Source organism: Chenopodium quinoa, unplaced genomic scaffold, assembly GCF_001683475.1.
Source record: "Chenopodium quinoa cultivar QQ74 unplaced genomic scaffold, ASM168347v1, whole genome shotgun sequence".
Classification (NCBI taxonomy): Eukaryota; Viridiplantae; Streptophyta; class Magnoliopsida; order Caryophyllales; family Amaranthaceae; genus Chenopodium; species Chenopodium quinoa.
In genome coordinates, this window is record NW_018743691.1 from 3,952,632 (window position 1) to 3,977,501 (window position 24,870).

General features: G+C 31.9%; 1 protein-coding gene and 1 pseudogene across 6 annotated transcripts; both read right to left on the reverse strand.

The window, feature by feature from the left end:
- Positions 1 to 1,674: 1,674 nt before the first annotated feature.
- On the reverse strand, positions 1,675 to 9,318 carry LOC110683810. 6 transcript variants are annotated; one of them, XR_002503683.1, is made up of 9 exons: positions 8,839 to 9,314; positions 7,697 to 7,930; positions 6,380 to 6,488; positions 5,411 to 5,456; positions 4,947 to 5,032; positions 3,700 to 3,758; positions 2,915 to 3,023; positions 2,061 to 2,491; positions 1,675 to 1,877 (listed from the first exon to the last, which is right to left on the reverse strand). XR_002503683.1 is itself a non-coding variant. In XM_021860228.1 (8 exons), the coding sequence occupies exons 2-7, from the start codon at positions 7,798 to 7,800 to the stop codon at positions 2,921 to 2,923; spliced, it is 507 nt and encodes a 168-aa protein (XP_021715920.1). In that variant the 5' UTR covers positions 7,801 to 7,926; positions 8,839 to 9,317; the 3' UTR covers positions 1,938 to 2,491; positions 2,915 to 2,920. The 6 variants fall into 6 exon arrangements, 5 of the variants coding, with proteins under 5 accessions (XP_021715917.1, XP_021715919.1, XP_021715920.1 ...); XM_021860228.1 differs by lacking the exon at positions 1,675 to 1,877 and having other exon boundaries at positions 1,938 to 2,491; positions 7,697 to 7,926; positions 8,839 to 9,317; XM_021860224.1 differs by lacking the exon at positions 1,675 to 1,877 and having other exon boundaries at positions 1,940 to 2,418.
- A 2,288-nt stretch (positions 9,319 to 11,606) lies between these two features.
- Positions 11,607 to 24,421, reverse strand: LOC110683811 (annotated as a pseudogene).
- Between the last annotated feature and the right edge of the window lie 449 nt (positions 24,422 to 24,870).

Below are 24,870 nucleotides of genomic sequence, written 5' to 3' on the forward strand. Positions count from 1 at the left end.
TTTATTCTCCTCTCTTCTACGCTTTAGCCTAAACACTAGCCTACCCCTTTTTATTTCAAAATTCCTTCTTCAAGTACTCAAAGGAGTCCATACTTTACTCGTGGTTCTATCCTTAAGCCAAGGCGTGAAAGGTAGAATTGTTTGAGGGTTTGGCCCCAAAATCAACTATACTTTATTTAATTTAATTTAATTATTGTTTATTTGTTTCCTTGAAGTTACTAACTCGTTTATTATTTTGTAGTTGCAAACAAACAGAATCAAAGTAAGGATCATGCTCCTTTTATTTTTATTATTTTTCTAACGATTTTATGTTGTTGGAATTGTGATTAATTTGGTTTTGATATTAATGTTGTTCTACTATTTTTATTACGATCATCATATTGCATGTTTAAAGGGAATATGTAATTGAAAATCACGCCTAATAAGATAATTTGGACAACAGGTTTAGGGTCCTTTTAATCTTACTATTAATTGAAGTGATCACCAATATAATAGAATTATGTGTGCATTAATATTAAACCAATTTAGTGAAATAATAGTTTGGAGCGAATTGAATTATTGTTTGTATGCCTTTGAGATCACAAGAATGCTTTTCACTATAAGAATCGAGTAGAGGCCAATACGGGCGAATGTGACTCCATGACTCACTTCGTACCATCATCCCTGATCCTCCTTTCGTGGTTCCGAACCATATGGAGTTAGTAATCTCATGGATTATGAATGGGGTGTAACCTTCACGGGTCAATCGTTGTTGCCTATCGTTGTCCCTTATCGTGGTTGCCTTTTATGATCCGTGAACGGTTTACAAGTTCCTTAAAAACTTGTTGGCGGCTCCCTACTTTCCTTGTCCCTAATCGTATACGTCAATTCCCACTTCCTATGAGTGCCAAGCATATTCACCACATGCTTTAACGTAGGCGCACTTCGAACGACGCCTACACATACCAACCCACAACTCTTATGCCCCTTTGGAAGATAAGGATGAAATCTCTTCCCTCCCTACAATGAATCAAGAAGCAAGGCACTCAAATGGAAAGGATCGTGAGAATTTTCACTACTTCTCCAATAGAATGAAAAGAAACCAATCCCTTAAACTAACCACCTTGTCTTACTCGCAACTCAAACAAGGGAAGACTTTAAATTTCTTGAACAAATCTGTTGACTCATGGATGACTGTACAAATGAAGGACAAGACTACTCGAGAGAGGCATCTTAAAAATCACAAGCCTACTGACTCACAAGGTCCTTATGCTTCGTGGATGCCTTGTAGTTTGGTGTGTTCGAGTGGGAGGAGCAACGACAAAAAACACCATAAGGAAAAGGTCATGCCTCCCCCTAACACAAGAGTGGTCAAATATGATATTAGGCCTGGAAATCCCAGCGCTAATCGAAACACGGACTTAAGTACAAAGAATGGGAGTGATGTGCCAGCGGAAGATGTTAACCACACTAACCTTGTGGAAGTGGAATCCGTAGGCTCAAATGAAGATGACCCCATGGCTTTTGAATCCGATGTAGTACTAGTTATCCCCACACTCACTCACTCTTTCTTCGAGTTCTCCGCCACGAAAAGGAAATATGGAAGGCCTCACAAGTCAAGAATGAAGAATAGGAAAGGTAATTTCTTTTTCAGGGGTTGGCATCACAGGTCCAAGAAGCGCAAAGGAGCCAGCCTTGAGCATATGAAGATTATGATCTACGATAGAGCTTGGGAACCCTCACATTTGCATTGTTTAGCATGTTTTAAAGATTGTACCCCCATTCCCCGTTTACATCCTTGTATTAGTTCTGTTAAAAGAGTTAAACTTTCTCCTAGTCCTTGTCCTTACGCCTTTGGAAGTCCCGAGGCTGTTGGGAGCTAGTCTCCTTTTACTCCGCTGTCAAAAAAAAAAAAAAAAAGGTGGGATATCAGTACAAACTATAAATTAAAACTTCAAATACCTTACAATTACGCGTCAACTGAACTTTGGTTGATTTCTCATTAATTAAATGAGCTGCAATATTGACGACTCAACACCCTTTCGGATTTGAAAGTTTTTCTCACATAGAGCTTTGCTTACATAAATCATTGGATGTATCCGTGATATTTGTAAGTTAGTTCGTTCACATGTATTTTTGCTTATTTTGCTACTTCGTTCAAGTTCAGTAACTCTTTCTCGGCATTTTACAGCAATGCAATGTTAGTATGAATCCAATTCTCTCTGCAGGTTCCACTGTTTCAGAAGCTCGGATTTCATCAGCCAAATACATAATCACTCATGCAGCTTCTGCTTCTGAGAATTCCAACATTTATTTACCTCCTATATGATCTATGGTTTCAGCACTGTAATTCTAACTGGCAACTCGAGTACATTCTTATCCATCTTTGAAGTTTCCAACTTGATCAATTTCCACCAGGATCCACATGTGAATTGCTACCTATAGATGCATGCCGGTGTTATCAAACTTGCATTGCAGTAGACAAATAAACTGAGCCGACAAGGAAGTTTACCTGCAAATATTCCACAAATAAAGCACTGTGGTTAACAAGAGTCTGGTAGATAAGGTCTCTATAAAGAATGATGCTGAGATCACTAAAACTTTCACAATGAAACCCAAAATAATGCATTGGTTGCAAAATTTTTGTCAAACTTTTCATTGATAAATGATTATTCTAAACCAAAAGAGAGAGAACACAAAACAGAATTTATAAGTGTCCAACAGTCATTTTAATGTAAAAATGAAACAAACAATAAATCCAATAATTACAAGGTTTGGTATGCAAATTCTTTCATAATACTCATGACCGATAACAAATTAATGTTCCATTTATGTGAACAAATAGTTAGACCCATTGTTCGCCGAAGTTGTCAAGAAAGCACCACCAGAAAGCACACTTGGTTATAGTATACCATCTATATACAAAACTACCAACCTGGAATTATGGAAGATTTCTACGTTGTTGTGTAATCCAAGCATCATAGTCTTGTAACAATTGCTGCAAGAGAAGAGGAACAAACCTGTCCAAGAGTGCTTGCAAAACTCTGCATGTGAAGAACACTGAATAAGCATCCACAAAAAAGTTCAAAAACAAGGTAGATGTAAAGCTTTTCTTGATGATGAAAGTAATAATAGTATTACTACTAATAATAACTACTTTGTTCTAATTATCCACATGTAAAATTTACAAAAATATGATTTTTTTTTTTTTTTTTTTTTTTTTTTTTTTTTTTTTTGACAGGATACAAAAATATGATATTATGAAAGTATAAATCAAAACGTTTCTAATAATATCCCCTCTCAAATATAAATTATCAAAGCTAGTCACACTGACGTATGTGAATACTGTATAAGTCAAAATATTGCAACTATAAAAAAAAAATGGAGGAAGTATGAACACATTATTCCCCTCTCCCAAAAGAAAAAAAAAAGTCCACTTAAAAGTTAAACCATATATAGCCGATACCCATGGATTAAGGCTTTGGAATTGTTGTTTATAAACAGTCTAGGAAGCCTATATCCACTCAAAGCAAGTCAAACACAAATCAAGCTGAAAGATAAAAAGGATGCCGTGAAAAGACCTTTTTGTCCACTAATCTACTTGTTACATGTAATACCATGCATTCGGCTCATGTTGCACACTATATAGAATATAACTGCTAAAGGAGAAGCTATATCACAAAATGGAAGTGTATAAAATGAAAAGATTAATTTGCTCACAAATTTCCAGGGCGTTCAATAGTAGATACAGGCAACAGGGTAAAGGGCCTATTGTAAATCTGCATGCAAAAATATATAGCCTGATCAGCCACTGCCAAAGAGTAAAAGATGGGATAAATCACTATCGCAGAACTTGATGGGAAGTCATAAAGTTCATTGAACGAAAGTCGTTCAAACAAAAATAAATTTAAAAAACAGAATCATGAATAAGTAATTTTACAAAAAAAATGACAATGCAAATTGATACTAAGAAAAAAAATCCAAATTAAAATCAAACAAATAGCAACTTTGTATGATGGTCTATGATAACATTAGCAATTTAGCATCATAAGATTTGTTTGGGTTGACACTTGAGATTGATAGACAAGTGAGCGAGAAGCCAGGAAGGCAGCTCTTAAATCAACACAGTAGGTGAATTGGATAATGAGCTATTGATCAGTGTTCATCTAAGACATGAATGTCATGATAACAATGAGTAGTAGATAAAATAAAGTATTTTCATACAGTTTAATTTGAAAGAATTTTCGTACATAGTTACATACTATGGTGCTAAAACAAATGGATTGGTATTGGTTTCATGTTCAGTATTTACTTGGGGTTTGGGTCAACGATAAACCAAGAAAAAGAGGGTACTTGGAAGGACAAATAGGAGTATAGTACCTAAAATTAGAGGGGCTCAACAAGTCAACAGAAACTATTATTATAGATTTATAGTTGAAATCACACAACTATAGATTAAATTGGCTTTCTTTTAATGACTGGTCTTGCTTCTCATACGCATGAGTCATGATCAAATTGGTTGCTAATGCATTAACAAAAATGAATAATTTTCACACACATTCCTACTCCCAGGAGTCCTATACCATACATCATATTATTGTAGATGCAAAGAGTTTATTTTCAGGAAGAGCATCTACACAACAGAAAAGTTCATTTTTAAGCAGAATCATACTAAAACAAGGTTCAATCTTCCTGTCAAAAAAAAAAAAAAAGGTTCAATCTTGAGCATTCTCATAGCATTTATTGAGCTCTTTGACAAAAGAATGTCCCTAACCACCAAGTACATGACCATCAAAGTGTAGCACTCGAAAGATACAACAACACTTTCTAATCATAAAGCTATTGATGAATATACATCAGATCAAGACCTCCAGAAGCTAGAAAATAACCTTCCCAGTTGAAATTTCTTAACAGAAATGTCATAGGAATATTTTTCATTAAATGTATTGAAAGGAAAGGATTAAGACCTCAAGAGTGATATTCAACTTCACATCAACCTCGAGAAATGATTCTGAACCAGTTATGTTCCAACTAATGAAATTTTTCATGGTTGCTGCAATCAAAAGCAGACATTAGAGATAGCAGATCAGTCAATTGAAATCCAGGATGCTAACAATTTTTGCATCTACAATCTTGACATTCTAGAGGGAGATTGTAGTTGCAGTAAGCAACGAAAACAATATCTATTCCAGAAAAATAATATAAATATATAAAAACAAAATTTAAGGAAAAAACTCACAGGTAAAACCAGCAGATATTAATCCACCTTTGCGCGTGTGTGCATGTGTGTAGCAAGTCATAATTCTAATATTTTACTTCCAGATACATATGTTTAGTTCAGTAAGGGATATCCTCTGAAAGTCTGAAGGGTACAGCAGCAAATGTTAATAGATACATTTAGCACAGTGAATAGATTTGGATTCAAGCCAACCTGAGAAATATTGGTTCTGGTTCTCCACTATTTCTGAGCCCTCAAACTGCAATGCACAAAAATGAAATAAGTGGCTTTTACATAGATAAGTTTTCTCTTTGCTCATGAACAGGCATAAAGCAAGAATTGAGTACTCTAACTGAATGTAGAAGTTGGCAATTGAGCTTCCTTTACAAAATATGGCAGGCAAATTGAGAATGAAGCCTAAAGTGTCATGGAATTCATCATAGCCTAGCCATATTTACACAATTATTTCCTATTCTCCTCTTTAATATGTGTTCCTTCACAGCCACCTTTATTGTTCAGTTACACCAAATCTGCAACTCCTATGCTCTTCCCGTTCATTGGACATCAGTCAAAAGAACAAGGAAATACCATTATCGTTGTTATTGTGGTTGATTTCGCTCTTGGAGAGGTCATTTATTCTATTGATGAGAGAAGAAAGACCTTCTAAAGAGAAAGACAAGAAAGAGGAATAACCTCAAGGATGTTCTAAGAAAATAAAATAAAGCAAAGCACCTTTATAATTTAGTAGAAGCAAGCATAAGCAGAAAAAGGAACATGGAAAATGGAATATTGATCATGCTAGATTTCAGTTTTATCGGGATAAAACCAAGAAAAATTCAAGTAGAAAAGCATGACACTACAGTATACCGAAACAAACACAATGCAGAAAGCACCTAAATAGAGAATCTTCCTTTCCATCCAAAGCCCCAGTACATTTACACTCATACAATTCAAGTGCTTCAGTATATCTTTTCTCTTATTCACAAATAACTATAGGCACAGGAACGCAGCACAAATAACAATTTACTTCTTCATGTCCAAACCAACATTCTTTTTCATCTACTTTTTAGCCACTAGTTTGCAAGCGGCAAACAATTGTGTCCCTCCCTCCCCAGTCCCCCACCCCCGGAAAAAAATAATAATAAATGAACCTTACGCAATTAGCTCAAGATTTCAACTAACCTTACAAGACAGCAGCTCAACAATGCAACATTCACTGGCTGGAGTCACTTCCAAGTCCAGGACAGGGGCCACCTCAAAGTTCAGAAGTTGGATTGGTGGAAGCTTGCATCTACAAAGATAATACATAGGAATGTCATGTCCACAAATTTCCAGCATAAGGACATTAATGAAGGCATCAAAATTCCAGCAATCTTTTTGAATGATACGGTGGGTGGTTGCAATGAAACTTTTTCTGTTTTCATGGTCAAAATGTGGATGGTTTCTGTAAGAATCAAATTGATTGGGATCAGAAATTCAGAAGTAATTTGAATCAACCCAAGGATAAGGCCCAAAGCCTCCCCCTGTTAATTACAATGCCATGGTTCTTTTGTTATAATTAGTGCTTTAAGCCGGTCTGCTAAGATAAACCCACTAACTCACCAAAGACTTTTCAGAGTTTAGAATGAACAAAATTCTAACTACCATACCAGTACACCACTAACTGTCTCATAGTTCAAAACAGGCCCAATCTTAGTGATTGTTCCATTTGGCCTCCACAAACCCTGCTAAAATTGGTTGTCAATGTACAGTTGCAAACCATAATCAGTCACTTTAATCCAGGTCCGAAAACTCCAAATGTGCTTGATGTAACATCTCTTCGTTAGAATAGGGCTGTTACTCTGTTAGGAAGAGTTAAGTGAGATGGTCGATTTCTTTCTTTATTCTTCTAATCCTACGTTTGAAATTGTTTTCATGGTACTAGGCAAGAACGGAAAGTAGTGCACCATTTCTTAACATTTTTCAATAATTTATCATCAAGTGGAGGGAAGCAGGGTATAGGAGGGAATAGTGATCCCTTTAGTCCTTTACATTATCAATAGATCAGAATGTGCATGATAAATTTCTTTCCTCTCCACTCCGAAATACTGAATCAAAGAGCTCAAGGAACTCTGATCATGTCCCCTCCTACCAAGCTATCACAAATAAGTGGCACAATGATCGAACAAACTGGCTAATGACATCAAATAAAATTTATAAATTCCCCAATTTAAGAAGATAGTCTAAAAAAAGTCATATTAAGCAGTTACATGGTGAAAAGCACGGCAGCATGATTACAATTTCCAAATAGACAAGAACGGTGTTTTTGATATATGTATACTGACAGTCCAAGATGATTAGTTTATCGAACAAACTTCACAACATGATACCTAAGAAATCATAATTTTGAGAAACATAATACTTGTAATAATAATCCCCAAGAATGATAGGTTCACCAAGAAAATGCAATGATAAAATAAACATGATTGAAGAAGAAAAGAACCAAGAAACAAACAGTACCTATATGTGTTGGTATCAATCAGAACATAACTTTCAAGAGCATTTACATTCAGCATTGCTTCAACTCCAGTTGGGTGCTTCAAAAATTGACTAATGTGGTACATTTCGCCAACACAAGCATTCTTGTAAGAAGGCAACTTGATTCTTTCCTTCTTTTTGGCTCCTAAAAGAGCCCTTTTTACTTTTGAATTGGTAGAATCGTCTTTAATAACTTGGATGACATCAACCACCTTCCTGAAAAACAAGATTGTCAAACTCAATAACATATGTCTGCATAAATTATGATCATCATAAGTAATGAATATAAACACAAAGGACTAGACATCAAAACTGTGAAGTAATCTTAAATGCAACAAATATAAGGTCATCAAAGCTCAGAAGTAGATATTTTCACCCATGAATTCAAAGGATAATAACATCCATTACATATTCATAATCTTATTAAACTATGCAGCACAGAAATAGAAACGTTTCGGAAGAGAAAGCCTCAAGTCAAAGCCAAATCCAGACTTCATTAGCATGGAAACAATTGGGGTTTCGAAACGAGGAAAATCCCAAATCCCAGAATTTTCGTGCTTTGAAGGTCATAACCAATTGATGAGAATAAATCTCACAAGGTTTCACCAATTATATTGTCATTCCAAATACTTTGTAAAAAATATTTACCATGATAAATCCATAAATCACAAATAATACATCAAATACAATTTTCCTTCTCAAACAATTAGAAATTAAAGCTAAAATACAATCAATTAACAGAATTGTTGAATGGCTGATAAAGTAAAGTACTCACAACTGAAAATATAGGACAATAAAAGTACACTTATCCATTACATTTACACAGCAGCTCCCTGCTACAAGTACCCACTATTCTACCTATATGTGAATCCGTCCGAATTCAATTGTCACATTACTAATTTACATTAAACTATGAACATAACTATTAATTTCAACATTTGGAATTTAAACTCTCAGTGTATTCGATTATAGCTAGAAAAATTTAAAATAACAACTTTTACATAAACTTAATATAAACGGATAAATCATGCAAATAGTAGTTAAAATAAGAGGAAATTAACATGTAATTCCCATTAATATGAAAAGGGGCCATTTATTTGAAATTAAAATTGCAGAAAAATAACCTGGTAGCAGGGAAATTATAGAGATTGGTAGGTAATTTGAAAATTTCATGGCTTCCACAATATCGCATTTGCATTTGCTCCAAAATTGGCAATCACAATTACAGAACAATTGGATTTTGGGAAATTACAGAAATCACAATTTGATTGATTGATAGATTCCTTTTCTATTCAGCGAGAAAAAGAGAGGGTTTTTTTTTTTTTTTTTTTTTTTTTTTTGGAGAAGTGAAGAAAGGATTAAGTAGGATCACCATTTTTGTGTGGAAGACTGGAAGTGATCTCATGATGATGGATAACGATTGCGACCGATTTTTTTTAGTACAGAATTTAAGGTATAACAGTCTGTAACAAGTCTAAGCACTGTCAAAACGGTTTGACCGTTCGGGTTCGGTTCGATTTGAAATCGGTTTAAATGTCTCGCGGGTCAGTTTCAGTTCAGTTTAAATAGTTATCGGTTCGATCCGATTTATTCTTGAGCGGTTTTAATTCGGTTCGGGTTGTAAACGGTTCGGGAAGTAAACGGTTCGGTGTAGTCGGGTTACGGTTTGTTAACGGTTCGATGTAAATGGTTTTTATGCCGGTTCAAACAGTTTCGGGTTGGAAACGGTTTCGAGTTAGAAACGGTTTGGTTCAGTTTTATTTTGGTTCGGTTTGTTAACGGGTTTGCCTTTTATACGGTTTAACGTTATTCGGATCAGTTCCATTTCACATTTACTAAATTATGGTTTGAAACGGTTTTTTATTTCAAAAAGTGGGTTTTTAATCGGGTCGTTTGGATTCGGGCAATTAAACGATTTTGGTTTGAAATTTCATAATACTTGCTAACCTTTTGCTGGTTAACAAGTTTTATATCAAGTCGAGACTTCATCACTTCATATTTAGGCATTAGGGATAATATTATATACAAATTCTCATCGATTTTAAAAATACATATCATGTTATTTTCAAGTTTAGTCATACTGATCTTACTAGCTTATTACGAAGTAACGTAGATTATAAAAGTTTAGTGTATTAATGAATTATTATTGTTTTACTATCACATTATTAGCTGCTTCTTATTCAATCATCTAATTGATGTGTCATAATCATGATTTGATGAGTTATTGTGAGATCGAAATTACAGTTTGATTTATAGACAATTCGGTTTGTAAGTGCGTGGTTCGGTTCATAAACGGTTCGGTGCAAACGGGTTGTAGTTTGCTAACGGTTCGGTGTAAACGGTTTTTATCTCGGTTCAAACGGTTTCGGGTTAGAAACGTTCGGTTTTTTTTCGGTTCGGTTTGATTTCAGTTCGGTTTAGAACTGGTTCGGTTTGTTAATGGGTTCGGTTCTTATATGGTTTGACATTATTCGGATCGGTTCGGTTTCGGTTTTACTTAAATACGGTTTGGGTCGGTTTTCAGTTTTACAAAATCGGTTTTTAATCGGTTCGGTTCTCATTTGGATCGGTTGGTTTCGGGCAGTTAAACAGTTTCGGTTTGAAATTTGACAGCACTAAGTCTAACATCTTGTACTTTTTCTTCTGTTTTTAATGTGAATTCAGTAATTTAGAGCTAGGAGACTTTTACTCTCTCCTATCGACAGATTATATTCTCTTTCATCCACGTTATTTTTCACTATTTCCTTCTTCTTCCTCTTTTTATTTCTATAATTTTTTCACACATCAAAGAGAACTCTCTCTCAACAATTGTTGTTGTGTTCTCTCAATAATTGGAGAGAACACTCTCTCAACAATTGTTGTTGCGTTCTCAAGACTCGAACCAAATCTTTAGTACCTTCTACTTTAACATTTTGTATTTACCTCAGCTCCTTTTGAAATTGCGGTTGAATTTCCTTCATTTTTATTGCTTGTTTCATTTTTTTGAACACATAATTTTAGGAGAAATGATAAAAAGTACAATTTTATGATAAAAATTTTTGAAAAGGAAATGCAAAAGTAATAAAATATGGACGTAAAAGAAAAACAGAGGATGGGTATGAAATTAGCCAATTTGGTAATACAACAATAACTTGTCAACTCTTCTTCTCAGCTTTCTTTTTCTTCCTTTGCAACTGATTCTGCTAGTACAACTATTGTTAAATTTTGTCAAAAAAAACTTGTAACTACGCCACAAATGTCGCCCTATGCATAAACAACCGCATCAAGAGCCATTTCAAAGAGACCACCAGTTTCGCCGTTGTAACAAGGGTTCAAACCGTATCTAGCAAACTTGCCCAAGCCACCAGGCTAGACAACCTAAACTTTAAACTATTGACATCAACCCCACCAATTTCTAATAGTTTTATTACTTAATGTATTTTGTTATTAGTTTTGTATGAACAATTAGTTTTCAATTTGTTATTTAATTAGGATGACCTTTAATAACTACCAAGCAATTATATTTAGTACAATAAAATGAATGAACAGGAGATAATATTATTCGTTTACAAAAATAAAATAAATTAAAGGTAATCTCCACTTTTATATTTTAATCATTTATCTATCTTGATCGTCTTTATTGTTACATTCTTTATTATTTTCCTCATCCCATATCCTAATATTTAATTCTAGAAATTCCTATAAAACTCTACGTGCAAGTTAGTGTATTACTTATAAGAACGGAATGAATAAGAGAGAATGATATATAAGTTTAGTATAATATTCATTCATCAACTTATAATGTTGATTCTTAATATGCAAACATGGCATTCTTCATAACTGTTTAACACAATATATATAGTGTAATAGGTATATTTTTTTTACACAAGTCAATAGGTATAAGTACTAGTGCTTGTCACAACTCACAATTGCTTTTTCATATATATAAATAAATATGAAAAGTTAAAATCAAACTATTTTTTTTCAAATTAAAATCAAAATATATTTTACACACATAAATATATGTAGTTAAGTGTTATACACCACAATGTCATCAATCCAATTGAATTAGAAGTTGTTGCCTTAGCTTGAAGATGTAGTTGATTATCAACCTTCACCATTTCTACAGCTCATATGTCATCCCAACTTTAAGCAATCTCTTACGAGGAATATCAAACATCTTATCACTTTGTCTTAAATTCTTCTTCATAAAATTGAAAGCAAAATCAATGACAATCCTCTTTCCAATACCAGATGATTTGTTAGCAGTTACTTCACTTTCACCCATCATATGTACCACCCCTGCATTCCATGCCTTGTCGATCACCTCGATATCTTTCTCCAACACTTCCTCTTGAGCCCTTGTTAGCACATGTTGGTTACCATCACCATGGTGAATTTGATCACTTTCGTCGTGTTCATGGACTTGAATGCTTTCGGGATGATCCATTTGTACATAAACCCAAAACTCGTCCTTCATAAATTCCTTCAATCTGTCAATTAATAGCCTCTCAAAAGGCTCTTCCTCATTACGAGCATCAGTGTATCCATATCTTACCACACAACGGAACACATAGAGGTCCCTTGGGTGCACTCTACGAAACAGAAATCGTTCCTCTGGTGGAACTGTACTAATAGGCAAAGACTTGACTGATGCAAAGACAAGTACAGAGTGTAAAACAGAGATGTTCTCCACATAATGACCGAAAATAGGAGGGATTCCATCAACTAGCTCGGAGTAGAAGATTGCTAGCCCTGGTATACGACTACAATTACTTTGATTAGCAAGATCCCTAAAAGTATTGGGTGAGATTTTGTGGTCCATCTCGTAGTGGTACTTCTTTCGATATACATAGTTCCATATGACCATAAGGGCAAGAAAGACACTAGCTAATGCTATTGGAAAATATCCACCATGAGGAAACTTGTAGAGCACCGAACTCAAGTAAACCAACTCGACTGACCAAATGCAGCACGCGTATATGATGGCTATTGCTATGTGTTTTTTTCCAAATTACGAGTATAACAAGTATCATGAAACCTGATGTGATTGTCTCAGCAAGTGCAACAGCAATACCTGTCACATGAGTTTTTAGTTACTAAATGCCCCTTATGAATCTTATAGCTAGTTTTTAGTAAAATGAAGAAAGAATCAATGTAGCTTACCATAGGCATGACCAATATTTTCGGTTGTTCTAAAAGCAAGTGTGACACCTACACAAGCCAACATAAGGAAGTAATTAATCTCCGGGATGTAAACTTGGCCTTCATATTTGGCTGATGTATGAATGACTTGAACACGAGGGAAGCATCCTAGAGCAAGGGATTGTTGGATGATAGAGAAAGTTCCCGATATCATGGCTTGACTTGCTACGATTGTAGCTAGAACAGCTATGACAAACATTGGCCAGTACAATGGACCTGATAAAACAAATTAAACCAAATTAAGGTATGTAAGATATACTGTTTGTTTATGTTAGATGAAAACACCATTCATAAAAGCATATTACTATAATGTGTTATATCCTTATATGTCACAATTGTATACAAAGTACATTGTTATTTACGATAAAATACATAAACGATAAGATCAGTAGAAGAAAAAATAAGAGTAACCATAATCATTCACCTGGTATGCATTCATAGAAGGTATCTTTAACTAGATTTTGGTTCAAGCGAAGGAATGAAGCTTGCCCCGAGTATGTTAGCATAAGCGCGGGATATGTAACAAAAGACATACTTAGTTGGATTGATTTAACAGAAAAATGTCCAACATCAGCAAATAATGCTTCAGTCCCTGCATATACAAAGACAATGTGAATTATGTAAGTAACAAACTTATCAATATCGGATTTTAGCAATGGGCAAATACAAATTTATCTGCTAGATAAACGAAAACAAATTTTTGTTAATTTGATGACATTTTTGTAAATATATTGAAAAACCGTGGTCAATTATTTACTACTTTTGGTGAGCTGTCCAATTACTATTTGCAACTTGTTTTTATTGTTTGGTGAGGAAATTACACATGTATCCCTCAACTAATACATAAAAAACGCATGTATCCCTCAACTAGTACATAAAAAAACGCATGTACCCCTCCACTGATACTTGAAAAGATGATTATACCCAGATAAACAAATTTTGTTTATCGGGGGAATTAACTGGGTACAACTCTTTTAGCAATTCATCAAATAGTTAGAAATAAATGCTTAGATCCTAATATCATATACTACCTCCGTTACATATTATTTGCAACGATTAGACATTTTTCCTCTCTAAATTATGTCAAATCGTTGCAAATAATATGTAACAGAGGTAATATATATATTGAAAGAACATTGTACAAAATCATGAGTAAGTAGAGATATGACAAACCTGTAATACAAAGGAAGACACCACCAAGGGAGATCCAAGCATCTCTACCATTCCTTTTAAAATATTGAATAATGTACCATGGATTTACTGCCTTAATAACAGTAGGATCATATTTTATGAAATTGTAGACACCAATTCCAGCATTAAATGCAAACCATACAGTTACAATTGGAGCAAAACTATATCCTACTTTATCAGTCCCAAATCTTTGAGCTGAAAATAGTAAAACCAATATGCCTATTGATATCCAAACAACTCTTCCTGCAAAACAAAATTAAACAATATTAAATAATATTGTTCAAATGCAATATATAATTAAAGAAATATAGTACATTTTCATATTTATGCAACCCAACCAATTGGTTGGTGGTGCAATAGTGATTGGAGCTGTACTTTATAAGGAGTACTGTGTGTTCGGTCTCCCCGTAACAACATTTGAGAGAGGACTGAAACCTAATCACCTTGAACTAAGCTCCGAACTCAAATTAGCCCAAAGGGTGAACCGGATGGAACACCAAAAAAAATATATAAATACAACCCAATATTCCTTATTTATCTAAAATTCAAAATGGGTCATCCAAGCCTAAAATTAAAATTGGCTCATCCAAGCCTAAAATTAAAATTGGCTCATCCAAGCCTAACATATACTACTTTTTTTTAATTCACACACTTTACTTCTGACTATTAATTATAATAATGAACGATGAAAAAAAGACTAGAGAGTAGAGACTATACATACCTTCAGTAAAAACAGGCGAAGCTCCTTTTAACCCACTTATAGCTGATAAAACTGGAGATTAAAAAGTAGATTAATTATCATTAGGGTGATGCTAATAAAGGTCACAACTCACAAGTTGTCATAAGCAAATATTATTGTCACAATTATACACATCATTTTTGACGTCCACATTTTCATCATTTGAGATTATTTTAGCGTTTTTGAAAATTCTTAGCTTCAATTATTATAATTTGAAACGTTTTAAATTCTTGAAGATATAAAAAAAAAAGGACAAGTAAAGAAAACGGACAAAAGAAAATTAAATCATGGATTAAGCAGATTTTTATTTGTTTATAGTCTTTAGAAATAAACTAATATCTTATCATCCAAACTATGTCAAATTAATAGTCATTGTCACAAGGGAAGCATTTTTCTAACAAGATACACCTAGCAAAAAGAAAATTGTCCAAATTTGACTTTTATTAATTTTAACAAGTTACCGTGAAATATCTCTTAAAAATACTAGCTCCGTCTTATGCACGGTTTATATAAAACTTATTTTTAATTTGTACATTTTAAAAATAAATCGCTATTATCCATGAATATAAATAAGAATTACGTTCTATTCAAAAAAAAAAAAAATAAGAATTACGTTTATTTTGTAATTTAATTTTTTTTTATTTTCATCAAAATTATGATATAGTTTATGTTCAACGTTGTCTAATTGATAGTTCAATGTAGGATGTCACTTATTAGTGTGCTATTTAAAATAGTTTCAATTTCCTACAATAATCTGATAGGCTTTAGTTGTAAGGTAGAAACTTTCAATATTTAAATTTCAAAATGTTAAATATGATAACTCTGCAAAAAATTAAAAAAAAAATAAATAAATAAAATAAAATGAAATGACATCATCATTGCATTTAGGCGGGAAATTTTTTATTGAGAAAGCGACATGTGGGCAATGTTGACGTCAGCAACTTCTGTTTTAGTACATAATAGTTAATAGAATAGATTAGTTCTTTCTTCAACATCTACTAGTTAATACTCCCTCAATTTTTAAATACTTGCTCCACTTTCCTTTTCTAGCCGTTTTTAAATACTTGCTCCATTTCCTTTTTTAGAAAGTTTTTACAATATTTAATTCATTTCTCACACTTAGTTGACCCAACATAATACTCTCTCTCCTCCCATTCTTCTACTACTTTTGTTTTTTACAATTTTTTATTTTCCCAACTACCCTACTACCTCTATATTTTATTACTCCGTACTTTCTCCAATTTCTCTTAAAACTCCGCGTATAAAGAAATGGAGCAAGTATTTAAAAACGGAGGGAGTATGTAGTAAGATTTTTTAAAAAAAATAAAAATCAAGCCGTTAAATAAAAGTCAGACGACATCTATAATTGAACAAGTTGAAGTATAACATACGTACGTAGTAGCTTTCCTCTAAAACTGCTACAAGTGCGGCTAGGGGATAAGTTTACTTTGAATAACTTAAAGCAACGTAATTTGTAATTGACTAGTACTTTATAAGGAAAGATATAAAACCTGAGATGGATGGAGTGAGGACACCATCACCGATGACCAAGGAAGTAGAAAGCATTGTAATAATCAAAAGAATGTACTTGGAAAGCTTGTTGTTTTCCAAGAAGGTTTTGAGCTTCAATGATACACCTAATTGATTGCATTTGGTTGGCAATTCAAGTTGGTAGTTCGATACTTCTTGATCTTCAATTTGTTGACTAGGTAGTAAACCAACTTTTGCATTTCGACATAGAAGGGAATACAAGGCAAATGTTCCACCTATAAGTAAAAACAAAGAAACCTAACATAAATTAATCAACGAGACCTCTAAAATCTTACAATTAATCCTTTTTTGATAGAATCGAATTTACATTATTACAATATTATACATCCGAGTGCATCATACAAAATTTATATTAATATTTATTTTTTCACATTTTATTTCTTTAAATAGCAAAGAGCAATGTATACCGTGGAAAATGTTTAGATGCTATATACACTACTAGAGAACATGATGCATATACTTAGCTTAATAAAATATATTTGTACTCCATATGTATCATTTTAATTCTTGAAAACACAATTCATAATACAAGAATATACAGTGAAAGATTATCTACATTTCAAAACAATAAAGAACACAAAGTTATTGTAAAAGAACATTGAACAATTCAAGAAATAGGATACGTTCTTTTATAATTATCGTTTTTTTTTAATTACAATACATCAGTTTGCATTAAATTGTATATGTGGAGAATATAATATAAACGACCTTGATGTAACTCTGTAACCTAAACCAATATGGTGTTTTTATTCCAAATACTGATAGGAATCAATGTAAACTAATTGATGATTACATTAATTAACTCCATAAGCTAAAGTATCTCAATCAATAAAAAAGAAAAACAAAAAAAAATCTAGAGTATTATTACAATTCTACCCTTAAGATTAAGGGTATATTTGTTTCATCTTATTTTAACTTATTTACGGAGTATCTTATTTCAAAAGAAGAATTATTCATATAAATACAAAATACTAACAAAAAAATATGTTCAAAATTGTTAAATAAAGTAAATTCAATAAAATAAATCAGAAAAAATAAATGCAAAAAAAATTTCAAATGAAATAAATTCAATTAAAATATTACAAATTTAGAATAAATAAAAGATAATAAAAGTTCATTTAACTTCAAAAAAAAAGGACAAAATCAAATAGAGCTCTATTTACTCCATATCAAACAAATTTAAGCTGTCAAAGAAAGAATTAAAAAAATCCTCTCTTTTTTAATTGCAATGTTTGAGATTTCACACAATTTATGTACTCTCTTTTGAATGTATGTCTTGCGTGTTTTATAAATCAAGAAAAACATTATTATATCGGGATCTAATTAAATTTGTCTCAATAGATGCTTTTACAATATAAACTTTAATAATTTAAACTATAAAGTAATTAAGATATTAATAGTCTAAAATGTAAAATGAAAAGTGTTAAAACTTTTTACATTGTAATTCTAAAAAAAAAAAGTTATACTATTAGAAGAATTATACGTACTACGGACTATAGTTTATAATTTATTGTAAAGTAACGTAGAGGTTCTTATATACACCTAGGTATTTGGGGTAAATAATAACCTTAGATTGGTGAGATTGTATGGTCAAGGAGTGCTTAAGATGAACTCGGTCTTATTGATTATAATAATGATTGATTAATGATTAGATTAGAATTAATTTCAGGTAGATACTAGTACAACGTTATACTCCCTCCGTCCCTAAATTACATTCCTCCTTTCTATTTTGGGTATTCCAAAATTACATTCCACCTTTCTATTTTTAGTACTACGTAAGTTTTTTTATTTTCTAAAACTCCAAAATAAACCCTCTTTTTCATTTTTCTTTTAATGTATAATTAATGTATTTTAACTCTTTCTAACTTTTCCCCTCATTTTCTACTCCTTTTCTATTCCTATTGTCTGAGTATTTTCTCTCTCTATTAAGTTCTGGGTTCTTCCACCAGACTCTCTCTCTCCTCTCTTCTTCATCCTCCGTCTCTCTCTCTCCTTAATTCTCATGGTTTGTTGTTTCAAATCTCACGAAATTTACATGATTCCATCTGAAATAGTCCCCTATACAAAAGCCCCATGTTAATTTTGCGGAAATTGCTTTTCTTTTTCGTAGATCTTAAATTGTCGAAGTCATTGTTCATTTTCTCTCTCTTAAAAAACCATCAGATCTAAGGTTAGCTTGCTTCTTTGATTTTTTTGAGGTAATTTTCGACAATATTCAGCAATTTCTTTGCAAAAATTGAGCTTCCTTCTTTGATTTTTTTTGACAAAATGTCCAAAAATTCGAGTTCCAATCTTTCGAAGCAACAAAATCCTCCAGTTTGGGATGAAAGGTTTGGCCAAAATCCTGATATTTTGTTTCGTACCAACAGTGATGAAGATGGTGGGGAAAGCGTGCCTTACGAGTGTCCGGATCGTGACTGTCACTGGCCGACTGACTGCAATGGCGACCATTCTTACAGCTTAGATGTTTGGAGGAGTTGCTATGGTCGTTATCTCTACACTAGGGAACAATTCGAGGATTTTGGGTGGTCAGTTGGTGACGGTGATGGTAAAACCCTAAGTGGTGAGGAGGTGACATCTAAAATGGCTGGAAAAAAAATGATGGTGAAGTTAACTCCTCCCCTATTACTGAAAAAAGTCCCTTGATGTTAAAAAAAATCACTCTTGATGACAAAAAGTCCCCTGCATTTGGTTATGTTAGTAATTCTAGCAATACTTTGTCACCTCCATCTCCAGTTCCTAATCACAATTTGGGCTATACGAGTAACTCCAGCAACACTAATTCACCTACAGACGAGGGTAATGTTGGCGGCAACGTAAGTGATTCATGTGAATCACATAGCTAAGAGCATTGCCACTAATGGGCATTTTTTTGGTTGCCCAATCTCTCTCTAACCACTTTCTCACTCCTCCCCATGGGCATTTTCTTGGTCATTTTTTTTCTACACCAATGGTCAAAAAGTATAATCCCCACCATTCTCTCTCCTATTTTTAACCCTATACCCCATCAATATTTATCTCTCCTACACATCATTAAATTTGTAATTTAGTATTTCTTAATTTTATTGTTAACAAAATTTTCTATTGATTAAATTATTTAATTATTTTTATTATTAATTTATGCAAAATGTATTTTTTAATAAAATAATAATATTTATTCTTTAAGTAATACTTTTTTCAATCTGTAAAAAAAAATATAATAAAAATAAATAAATAAATAAATCATTTTAACTAAATTTTTTTATTAATAACAATACTACTAAAATAATAACAATAATAATTATACTTCCAATAGTAATAATAATAATCATAATAATAATAATAATATTTATTTTAATAATAATAATAATAATAATAATATTAAAAGGATGACTATTTATGAGGGAGAAATTGAGAGAAAATGTAAATACAACAAATTTATGTGAATTTTGAAAATATGAAAATATAGGCAAAATGGGTCTATATTTGTAGGGAATTTTTTTTTCTAGCCGTTGGTAATTTTTTTTTTTTTTTTTAATTTTAAAAGCACAAAATAACGGTTACAAAAATATAACCGTTGCAATAATCAGGAATTTCCTGATTGGTCCAAGCTCCCTAATAGGACACGTGTCAGCGCCTGATTGGGCGTGCTGACGCGCCTGTCAGGGGTGCAAATAGTATTTTTTTTTTGCTTTTCCTTTCCTCAAAACGCTGCGTTTTGAGTTGAAGCGCAGCACACGCTTCCTCAAAACGCTGCGTTTTGAGGCGTGGTGAGCAAAAAAAATGCTATTGCCAGATATGCACGTGGGGCCCACTCATTCTTGGTCTGATTTTAATTTTGCCCAAACTTTGATCATAAAATGTTTTGCCCATGGGCATTTTTTATTTAGCCCATTGATGGGGACTTTTATTTTTGGATTAAAACCCAAAAACTCCCCATGGGCATTTTTCTTCCCATTGGTGAGAGTGTTCTAAGTATTCTTCCTCCCTATAAATCTCTGTTTTAACTCATTTTCTAAAGCATGTTATTGGTCCTTTTTTTTTTGCAAAGGATTAATGACATGGCTTAATTAATCATTAAGCTGTCTTTGTTTTACTCAAGTACAACCTTTAATGTTTTGTATTTCCCACTCATGTACTTTACTTATTGATTTTGTCTTATTCTTTCCTCTTTAATTCCCGTGTAATTTTACAAAGAGAAATGTAATTTAGGGACCGAGGGAGTACAAATAAAAGGACACGATTGCTTACGCATTTCTCCAATGCCGTACTAGCTTAGCTTACTACTGTAGGATTATAATCAATAATGCCACTTATGGTCATTTATTTAATAATGTCAAGTGTACTTTAAATACTTAAAATTGCTTTTGGAATATTCTTAAACAATGCCACTACCCTAATCATTATATTTACCCCTTTGTTTTTAAATAATTGTTCAATTTTTAACTTTTAAACTCATTATCGAAGAAAATACCGATTAACCAAATTTTGTAAGAAGACGGCCATTTCACCCCGTTTGTTATTTTGGAGCAAAATATTATTAGTAGAAAAAAAAAATTTTTTTTTTTCTTTTTTTGATAAGGTACTTAAGATTTGAGAGAAAATCCATCAACTATTTTACAGAAAAGATAAAATTGAAAAGGTGTTTTTTTGTTTAATTGCAAATTTGCAATGGCTTTTAAAATATTCTAATTTTATAATAAAAACAAAAATAAAACAACTCTTATAATCTACTTATTACATCTCCTTAAGAATAAAATATAATCAACATTGTGATGAGATTTAGTATCATAATTGTTGTGCATCCAAATTAAGAACATAGACAAATTTTAAGAAAAGTTATAAAATGAACTATATATTAGATAGCTAGGCCTATTCATATATATGACGTAGTATATAAACTTCTTAAATTTCTTGAATTTTTTTCTAGGTGTTAAAAATCGATTTTGTTTATATATACCAATGATTTATTTTGTGAAAGAAAAATATATGTACATAATAATTCTCACTTTTTTCCTGTTATATACCTATATATGCGATGAGATGAGTTAGATATAAATAGATCAGATCAACCAACAAACAATATAAGGTAATGTTCTAATAATAATCTTGAAACTATCTAAAAAAAATGTTGGAAGGTTGAATTATTACATACCCTTTCCATTGTCATTGGCCCGTAAGACGATAAAGACATACTTGATAACGGGTAGTAAAGTAATGGTGTAATATATGAGAGAAAGAACTCCCAAAATATCATCTTTATGCTTAATTCCGCTAGTGAAGGTGCTTGCATAAACATAAAGAGGCGAAGTACCAATATCTCCATATATAACACCAAGACTTTGAAAGGCCAAACTTAGCACCACTGCCCAACTTGCATTCTGTTCAACCCAAAACCACAAACATACAAACAAAATAAGAAAAACAAAAGAAGAAATATTTTTTGAAACACAACGAAAAATATTAGATCAATATTAAACTATTTATTTATGAAAATTTTAATCCCCTTTTTTTTGGCAATAGCATATTTATGGAGATTTTAAGATTTGTTTATGATAATCCTTTTTTTGTACGTATTCATATTAAGCTTTATTACAAGTTTGCTACATACATAATTCAAATGCATTGATTTTTATTTTATTATTTTCGGTGAAGAAATGCATTGAATCTGGATTTGCCGTGAGTATCATATGGTTAACAGTTGTAAGTACGATATTACAACATGATACTCCCTACTTTATAAATTTCCTAACAAGACTCGCAGGGAGTATAAATTAATTAATATGTTTTGTCTATCAATCCATGGGCACATGCTAGATTATACTTCCTCCGCTTTTTTAATTGATACCGTTTGACTTTTACACTATTTACACAATATATTTTGACTCGTTTTTTTGGTTTATAAATACAATAAACCATATTCATGTGAGATCTTGTTTGAATCGTTTCAATGTATATTTTATTAATATCTACTTTTTATAATTTTACAATGTTGATAATTAAATATATTAATCGTTAAAAACATGCGTTGGTAAGCGTGATAATAGAATGATGTCAACTAAAAAAACCAGAGGAAGTAAAAATAATTACTACTCTATATGTCCCATAATATAGTTCTTGTTAGTATTTTTTCATATTATTTAAAAAATAGGAGGAGAAATTGGATGATATACATTACTAAAAGTGAAAAGTATAATTATAGAAAAAAGTTATAGAGAAAAAGTAGCGGAGAAAAGTACAAAGCATGTGTAAAATTCAAGGGTAATGTTTGAAGTCGAATGAATAAAGTTAAAAAAGTGAGTGTATTTACATATTATCTAAAAATAGAAACAGAAACAATATTTTGACATTCCAAAATAGGAAAACATGAATTATATTATGGGACGGAGTGAGTAGCTTAGTTGCTTAAAAAACACAACTTTTACGTCTTTCTTTGCATCATAAAAAAAAAAAAAAAATACATATATCATTAATTATGTTAAAATTTTAAAAATATTTTAATTTAATTATGGAAAGAATCTCATATTTGTTAGAATACTTTTATAGATAAGGGATATTTTTATGTCTTATGGACAGTTAAAATAAAATATCTAGCAAAAACAAATATTTTCTTCATTTGGGACATTTAAATCAGCCAAAATTTATTTTTTTTTAAAAAAAATATAAATAAATAAATAAATCATATTTTATCGATTTGTGAATGACCTCACCCATTTTGGAAGACAAAACATTTTTAAATGTTGTGTATGGTATACTATTATAAACACAAAGTTAACTTGTAAATAGCCAAATAGGTGATGTTTATATGATTATCTAGCATGATTAAACTCTATATATCTAACATAGCTTTGGTTACGCTTAATAATCTAATTAGTAATATAATTGTTTTTTTAATAAATAAAATCCCAACTATCAAATTAAATGCTATATCTTATAATTTAATTATTGAATCAAAATATCAGTTTTGCACTCCCAGCGATGGTGAAATTTGAAATGTCAAGTGTCGCTGTCTCATGATCAGGCTGCAAGACCGGCTTTATATATAAGTGATATAATACAAAGTATTTATTTACTTTTTTTTCTTGCGATTTCATTCTAACAACTTCGCATTTAAAAAACAAAATACTCAGAGAAATAACAATATATTAGAATTCTAAAGATGCATGCATCATGAAGCTAAGCTAGCTTCTCCAATCTCCAACCAATTTATAATTGTTACATTATTTGTAGACACCAATTCACCTATTCCTAGGTTTCCTAGCTAAGTCATATTCTTAATTTCCTCGAACAGAATAATACCGAATCTTTATTATTCAATACTAATTTACTTTTAAAGATTGATTAAGGTACTAATTAAATATATTAGTCCCTACGTTCGAAATTAGATCTTCTCCCTAAACTTTCTTCAATATTATTCCTATTACAACCCTTTGACTTTTACAATAACTCACCTTATTTTTTTAGACAACACAATAGTTCAATGGTAAACACTAAATCAGAACGAACATTTTGATTTACGACCTCTACAATTATAACACTACAATTTTTGTACGTGTTCATATAAACCCAGCCTATAAATTAAACTTGTTCAATGATACATTAATACAGTATAAAAGTTAAGACGACATGACAACTAATTTTGAAAAAACTCTGCAGAGATAAAATGATACATACCGCTGTGGAATGCCCTCCGGCATGGTGGCCTTTGACATTAGAGGATTCAAGATCAAGGGAATCATGACGACGCAACCTTGTCGTCTTCCCTTGACCCTCGTCAGAATCAGGATTGCTGCTTATGTTACTCTTTGGCATTTACAATAATTTTTTTAGTTTGTAAATTTTTTGTGTGTTTGGTGTTAAACACTAAAACATGGGAAGCTACTTACAAACTAGGAAGAAGTAAAGGAAGAAGGGTGATGAAAGGGTTTATAAAGAGAAGCTAGAAATGTGGGACCTAAACATGTAATAAATTAATTGTTAATGATTCCATTAGATGCGGAGTTGTTCTTGGCCATTTGGCAGATTTCATGAGCCGTAGGAGTTTTCAAGGTTTTTTTAATACAATTATTGAGCATTTTTAAAGTCAACGACTTAACTGGCTTTTGAATACTACGGTGTGAAATAAATTATGCATATCATTTTGTCTTGTATGTTTACTTTTAAATGTTATATGTTAATTTTTACATTTGTCATGAATAAATCTGATCATTAATATTTTTTACTAGAAAAAGTTTCGAAAATAAACTTTCATGGTTAGCTCAAGATATATACTTCCTTCGTTATGTATTATGTGCAACATTTTTCAAAAGTGGATGTTACACATTATTTACAACAAACTAAAACTTTCCTTTTTTAGTAACTTTTTTTTTACTTAATATGACCAATGTACCCTTAGTTAGCTTTACTAACACACATTAAATAATTAAGATTATAGATTATTAACATATTAACCAAAATTAATTAATCTAAACCCATCCCAATCTCTCTCCTCCCTCACAACCACATCCACCAT